Raw genomic sequence first — 8065 nt, 5'->3', positions numbered from 1 at the left:
TTACCTGTGAATATTACTCAGAGTGCTCGGGACAGTCCGCACAGAAACGCAACTCCGGCCTTTTGTTAAGTTTTTAAGTATAAGACCTCAGCTTGAACGCTTACTTTTATGTGACTTCATTTTTCGAAAATTACGTTTCTTTTGTTGTTCAGTATATTATGTCACTTGATGAGTAAAGGGACCGCATCAATAACGATCCTATTGAAACATAATCTGTGACAAAAACCTACAACACGTCCATGTGTACATCCATTAGTCAGGCATATATTCAGACACTTTGTCTAAGCTTCTCACTTCACCCCGAATTCACATGTTTCACCACTCTTGAACATGGAATAGATTAGTGCTTGAAGTGAATGCCCGCCTCTTTGAAATCCTAGGCATAACCCCTGAGTGGCTGTTTCCGTCCGTCTCTGAACTATTTTCCTACCCCTTTCTATAAAGCTAAATCCTAAAGGAAGCAAGACTAGATTTCCTCTGGTTCAAATTCTGAATCTCCCATCTCACTACGGCTTCTTTTCAACTTTTTATTTGTTTCTATCAAAATGATATATATTCCTAGACTAAGTGTACAGACACAGCATCGTGAACTTCTTGCATTGTTATTGTACCATTATTGTAACACTATAATGAATTAGTTCAGTTTGCCAAAGCGTAACATACCAACTATGCGTTATCTTCAGAAGCTGGCACCTATGAAATTAAAACATGTTTCTGTTTGCTTATATTGAATGTTTCCTTGTGTTGAATTCCATGCTTCGTGGATTCCAAAAGGGGTGTACAGTCAATGAGGGGGTATAACATCGGCAGATTTTACGTATCATCAGATGAAACGTCATCTCATCATTACCACATCAAGAGATTTTACTGCAGCTCTCCGAACTACTTACTGCTTGTATCTCGGACCGTCGAGATGAATTCAGGTTTAAATTCAATAGTTAACCTCACATCTGAAGGCATCTGCAAGGACACATCGTTCCACCATCATATGTATCAATCGGGTCATAGCTCATTCTGGGGCATTGCACGCACGCACGCCTCAGATATGAATCAAAGCAATCATACACAACCCCCACCCCACCCTCCAAAAAAGACCACCACCACCGCCTCCCTGTGCATTCCTGTATATCTTCATATAGTCTCTCCATCTGTCCATTCTTGTATATCTTCATATAGTCTCTCCATCTCTGCATTCTTGTATATCTTCATATAGTCTCTCCATATGTCCATTCTTGTATATCTTCATATAGTCTCTCCATATGTCCATTCTTGTATATCTTCATATAGTCTCTCCATCTGTGCATTCTTGTATATCTTCATATAGTCTCTCCATATGTCCATTCTTGTATATCTTCATATAGTCTCTCCATATGACCATTCTTGTACATCTTCATATAGTCTCTCCATATGTCCATTCTTGTACATCTTCATATAGTCTCTCCATATGTCCATTCTTGTATATCTTCATATAGTCTCTCCATATGTCCATTCTTGTATATCTTCATATAGTCTCTCCATATGTCCATTCTTGTATATCTTCATATAGTCTCTCCATATGTCCATTCTTGTATATCTTCATATAGTCTCTCCATATGTCCATTCTTGTATATCTTCATATAGTCTCTCCATATGTCCATTCTTGTATATCTTCATATAGTCTCTCCATATGTCCATTCTTGTATATCTTCATATAGTCTCTCCATATGTCCATTCTTGTATATCTTCATATAGTCTCTCCATCTCTGCATTCTTGTATATCTTCATATAGTCTCTCCATCTCTGCATTCTTGTATATCTTCATATAGTCTCTCCATATGTCCATTCTTGTATATCTTCATATAGTCTCTCCATATGTCCATTCTTGTATATCTTCATATAGTCTCTCCATATGTCCATTCTTGTATATCTTCATACAGTCTCTCCATATGTCCATTTTGCATATCTTCATATAGTCTCTCCATCTCTGCATTCTTGTATATCTTCATATAGTCTCTTCATCTGTGCATTCTTGTATATCTTCATATAGTCTCTCCATATGTCCATTCTTGTATATCTTCATACAGTCTCTCCATATGTCCATTCTTGTATATCTTCATATAGTCTCTCCATCTGTGCATTCTTGTATATCTTCATATAGTCTCTCCATATGTCCATTCTTGTATATCTTCATATAGTCTCTCCATCTGTGCATTCTTGTATATCTTCATATAGTCTCTCCATATGTCCATTCTTGTATATCTTCATATAGTCTCTCCATATGTCCATTCTTGTATATCTTCATATAGTCTCTCCATATGTCCATTCTTGTATATCTTCATATAGTCTCTTCATCTGTGCATTCTTGTATATCTTCATATAGTCTCTCCATATGTCCATTCTTGTATATCTTCATATAGTCTCTCCATCTGTCCATTCTTGTATATCTTCATATAGTCTCTCCATCTCTGCATTCTTGTATATCTTCATGTAGTCTCTCCATCTGTGCATTCTTGTATATCTTCATATAGTCTCTCCATATGTCCATTCTTGTATATCTTCATATAGTCTCTTCATCTCTGCATTCTTGTATATCTTCATATAGTCTCTCCATATGTCCATTCTTGTATATCTTCATATAGTCTCTCCATATGTCCATTCTTGTATATCTTCATATAGTCTCTCCATATGTCCATTCTTGTATATCTTCATATAGTCTCTCCATCTCTGCATTCTTGTATATCTTCATATAGTCTCTCCATCTCTGCATTCTTGTATATCTTCATATAGTCTCTCCATATGTCCATTCTTGTATATCTTCATATAGTCTCTTCATCTCTGCATTCTTGTATATCTTCATATAGTCTCTCCATATGTCCATTCTTGTATATCTTCATACAGTCTCTCCATATGTCCATTCTTGTATATCTTCATATAGTCTCTCCATCTCTGCATTCTTGTATATCTTCATATAGTCTCTCCATCTCTGCATTCTTGTATATCTTCATATAGTCTCTCCATATGTCCATTCTTGTATATCTTCATATAGTCTCTCCATATGTCCATTCTTGTATATCTTCATATAGTCTCTCCATATGTCCATTCTTGTATATCTTCATATAGTCTCTCCATATGTCCATTTTGCATATCTTCATATAGTCTCTCCATCTCTGCATTCTTGTATATCTTCATATAGTCTCTTCATCTGTGCATTCTTGTATATCTTCATATAGTCTCTCCATATGTCCATTCTTGTATATCTTCATACAGTCTCTCCATATGTCCATTCTTGTATATCTTCATATAGTCTCTCCATATGTCCATTCTTGTATATCTTCATATAGTCTCTCCATCTGTGCATTCCTGTATATCTTCATATAGTCTCTCCATATGTCCATTCTTGTATATCTTCATATAGTCTCTCCATATGTCCATTCTTGTATATCTTCATATAGTCTCTCCATATGTCCATTCTTGTATATCTTCATACAGTCTCTCCATATGTCCATTCTTGTATATCTTCATATAGTCTCTCCATCTGTGCATTCTTGTATATCTTCATATAGTCTCTCCATATGTCCATTCTTGTATATCTTCATATAGTCTCTCCATCTGTGCATTCTTGTATATCTTCATATAGTCTCTCCATATGTCCATTCTTGTATATCTTCATATAGTCTCTCCATATGTCCATTCTTGTATATCTTCATATAGTCTCTCCATATGTCCATTCTTGTATATCTTCATATAGTCTCTCCATATGTCCATTCTTGTATATCTTCATATAGTCTCTCCATATGTCCATTCTTGTACATCTTCATACAGTCTCTCCATATGTCCATTCTTGTATATCTTCATATAGTCTCTCCATCTCTGCATTCTTGTATATCTTCATATAGTCTCTTCATCTGTGCATTCTTGTATATCTTCATATAGTCTCTCCATATGTCCATTCTTGTATATCTTCATATAGTCTCTCCATATGTACATTCTTGTATATCTTCATATAGTCTCTCCATATGTCCATTCTTGTATATCTTCATGTAGTCTCTCCATCTCTGCATTCTTGTATATCTTCATATAGTCTCTCCATATGTCCATTCTTGTATATCTTCATATAGTCTCTCCATGTGTCCATTCTTGTATATCTTCATATAGTCTCTTCATCTCTGCATTCTTGTATATCTTCATATAGTCTCTCCATATGTCCATTCTTGTATATCTTCATATAGTCTCTCCATATGTCCATTCTTGTATATCTTCATATAGTCTCTCCATCTCTGCATTCTTGCATATCTTCATATAGTCTCTCCATCTGTGCATTCTTGTATATCTTCATATAGTCTCTCCATATGTCCATTCTTGTATATCTTCATATAGTCTCTCCATATGTCCATTCTTGTATATCTTCATATAGTCTCTCCATCTCTGCATTCTTGTATATCTTCATGTAGTCTCTCCATCTGTGCATTCTTGTATATCTTCATATAGTCTCTCCATCTGTCCATTCTTGTATATCTTCATATAGTCTCTCCATCTGTGCATTCTTGTATATCTTCATATAGTCTCTCCATATGTCCATTCTTGTATATCTTCATATAGTCTCTCCATCTGTGCATTCTTGTATATCTTCATATAGTCTCTCCATATGTCCATTCTTGTATATCTTCATATAGTCTCTCCATATGTCCATTCTTGTATATCTTCATACAGTCTCTCCAACTGTCCATTCTTGTATGTATTCATATTGCCTCCCCAACTGCCCATTTTAGACTATATTCCGAATTATGGTCTTGTCAGAGGTCAGTCCGTTCAAGTTTGAACATAGGATCTCCGACGAAATTGGTGAAACCGGTGAGCACGCAGACATGAAATTTGAGACTGGAACCTAGCCTCAGTTTTTTTTTAGATTTTTATTCGATATTGTGTGTGTTTGTTTGTTTTCTTTGGGTTTTGTTTGCTAGAATCAGTTACGCATAGCTTGGCCAGGTGTGTTTCGGTAGCCGTGCAGTTCGGGATCGAAGTTACAAAAAGGAAAGGAAGACATCCAAAAGTATATTTTAGAAACCAGGTGCATGCCCACAACATGTTTCTGATGATCATTGATAACAAATTAGTATATATCTCCCCAGTACAATTCATGGAATACTTACGCAATCCTCACGCTTATCGCGTACGCTTGTGTAGTGTGCGCCTGCGACATAAAGAACAAGACGTGTGGCGTATGGTATTATTTCCCGAGGGTATGATAGCGTGAATTGTTCTCAGACAAATTAATATGGGGGCAGGTGCGTGTTTCGGGATGGCCAAGGTGTATATAAGTCATGGTTACTGGTCACTGGTCATCTCATACACTTGAGGACAACATGAAGTCTCAGATCATCCTACTGGGTAAGATATTTTGACATTATTCAGCTCTATGTAACTGTCTTGGAACGGAGCTTTATTATTTCAAGACAAAGAGATGCTATTTTTCATTGTTTTGGAACTTTGGAACTATTTCTGACTGAATATTTATTGCAATTTTCACAAGAGTTTACATGTTTCAAACTGCGATCATGGAAAATAGAAAGGTATAAATGACAACTTTTAAATGACATCACTTTTCAAATGGTTTCAGATAAGGAACTAATAAATGCTACTTTGTTTGCTCTTTAGGACTGGTGTCACTCGCAGTGTACACGACGGAGGCGGCACGTCGATTCAACGTTGCTTCCGTCGCCCAACGTTTACGGTCTCGTTTCCACGCCACTCGTGAGGAACTATGTGCGGAGTTGGGGCTTCATGGCAAAAGCGCTATCGTTCCCAGACAGTCCCTCAAGACAGTGCGAGGAAGGGTCAAACAACGTCTCCAGCAAATCTATGGGGGTCTGGAAGTAGTGGGAGGCAGCGTGGCCGTCGACGTCGACAGGGTCGGTTACACGGGCGTTGTCAGCGGTGAACTTTTCACATCACTGGAGGAAGATATTCCTAACCCTGACGACTGTGAGCAGACACATGACACCGTCAAAAGAGTAGCATTCGCACGAGAAGGGGTCACAGAGTCTCAAGTAAGCAAACTCAGGGTCACGAAGAACGTCTACGTGAAGAAGGATGGCGTGGCACGTCTGGCCTATGAAATTAACTTCTTCTACATGAACGGCAAACGGCCTAGTCGTCCATGTTACTTCATTGACGCTTGTGACCTTACCACTCTCCACAGGTTCAATAACATCCAGAACAAAGCAGTCGAGAGACGCCTAGCTGTTCTAAGACACAGAAGACAATCTCCTGGGGATGATGAGTGCTCAGGAGAGACCACCACACCGGAACCGGAAACGACAACTGATAGCTGTGACGGAGGGTCGGAAACTCAAGACCCCCAGACAGCACCACCCACAACAGCAGCACCGACAACAAGAAGCCCCACTACAGCAGGTCCAACAACGTGCAACAACCCTGCCAGAGGGGAGGGTGGAAACCTTAAAGTTGGAAGGTACCTGTATGGCGATCCTCCTCTCTGTCTCAACACCACCGTCAGAGGCTCCAGCTGCATTCTGGAAAACGCCTACGTCAAAGTAATAGACTTGAACCAAGGTACACGTAGGAACAACCGTGACCCCGCAGCTTCCTACACTTGTGCCAACGGTTATGATGACGCCATCAACCAAGCCTACTCCCCCGTCCTGGACGCCATGAACTTTGGCACCAAATCAGCCCGTATGTTTATCGAGTGGTACTCAATGGTTCCCCTCAACTTCAAACCAATTCTCTTTGTCCATTACGGCAGCAACTACGAAAATGCCTTCTGGGACGGCGATAGTCTCACTTTCGGCGATGGCCGATACACTTTCTACCCACTTGTCAACCAAGACGTTATTGCACATGAACTTGCTCATGGTGTCACCGAACAAAACTCCAACCTCATCTACGACGATCAGTCTGGTGGTATTAACGAAGCCTTCTCCGATATAACAGGGGAGGCAACTGAAATGTTTGCTCGTGGCTACAACGACTGGTTTGTTGGAGCTGAAATCTTTAAAAGCAGGAATGGGGCCCTGCGTTACTTTGAGGATCCTACAAGAGATGGGGTTTCAATCAAGCATACCAGAGACTACAGAAACAGCGTGGATGTTCACTACAGCAGCGGCATCTTCAACCACGCCTTCTACCAACTCGTTCAGGAAAACAACATGCCCATCAGACAAGCTTTCGAATGCTTCCTCAGAGCAAACGTCATCTACTGGGGACGTTCAACGACCTTCGAGGAAGGCGCTTGTGGAGTCATGAAAGCTTGCTACGACCTCGGCTACGACTATCAGGCAGTGAAAAGATCTTTCCAGGTTGTGGGAGTCACTTTCCGTGGTTGTCAGGACCCGACTTTCATGGAGACCTTATCGGAGAGCGAGACCCTGACTGGCCTGACCGTCTCCTCCTCACATCGTCCCGTCTTTTTGTTGGCGCCTCCATCGGAGGCAACCTACGTCGTTGTGACGCCAAATACAGGCGGCAACTCCATCAACATGGCCGTGTACGACAACCTGGAGTCCACAGAACCACTGGCAATGGCAACAGGCCAGTTAAGATATCAGCTTCCTTCTGGGTCTCCGTCGCTGTACCTGCGTGTATCTGCTGACGTAGATAATGACATCACTGACGTCAGCGTTCAAATTACGTATGAATGAATGTCAATATCTTGCAGAAAATATACTCTGTAGCTTTCACAGATTAAAGTATATACAAGTTCATTTCGAGTTTGTATTCCCCAAATGACTAATTATGACTTCATGTTTCAACAGATGTGCTGAAGGTTAGTGGTGTTGATATATAGCTGCTGTTAAGCACCAGTGGGTGCTTCCGGGGGAAGCGATGCCTGGCAATCGGTCCTGTATCGGTCAAAGTGTCCTATCTCTCGATAAATATTTGTCTGGTTCAAAATCGCATGCATTCTTAGTAGTGTCGCCACATTGCATGCCGACTTACGTCAGCTAGCTACAAGTGACCCTTATCTACTTTAATGGAGTGTAAAGTTAAGAGGTGTTTGAGGAACGGCACACACATTAACAGCTGCTTTAGGGCGTCGTAGCGCTATGAGACTTTTGTGAAACGG

General features: G+C 40.1%; 1 protein-coding gene across 1 annotated transcript; it reads left to right on the top strand.

Moving 5' to 3' along the window:
- The first annotated feature begins 5342 nt into the window (after positions 1-5342).
- LOC137291469 (hemagglutinin/proteinase-like) lies at positions 5343-7703 on the top strand. The gene is made up of 2 exons (XM_067822821.1): positions 5343-5367; positions 5635-7703. Exons 1-2 carry the CDS (start codon positions 5343-5345, stop codon positions 7638-7640), a joined length of 2031 nt encoding a protein of 676 aa, XP_067678922.1. The 3' UTR covers positions 7641-7703.
- The last annotated feature ends 362 nt before the right edge of the window (positions 7704-8065 follow it).

The sequence above is a fragment of the Haliotis asinina genome, chromosome 7 (genome assembly GCF_037392515.1).
Source record: "Haliotis asinina isolate JCU_RB_2024 chromosome 7, JCU_Hal_asi_v2, whole genome shotgun sequence".
Taxonomy (NCBI): domain Eukaryota; kingdom Metazoa; phylum Mollusca; class Gastropoda; order Lepetellida; family Haliotidae; genus Haliotis; species Haliotis asinina.
This window is presented reverse-complemented; position numbering and strand designations above follow the sequence as displayed.

Excerpts from the sequence above, each read along its gene's own strand:
- LOC137291469 (XM_067822821.1), top strand. The coding sequence starts at position 5,343 with ATGAAGTCTCAGATCATCCTACTGG. Across the intron at positions 5,368-5,634 it reads GTCTCAGATCATCCTACTGG|GACTGGTGTCACTCGCAGTG; the intron begins GTAAGATATTTT and ends TTTGCTCTTTAG.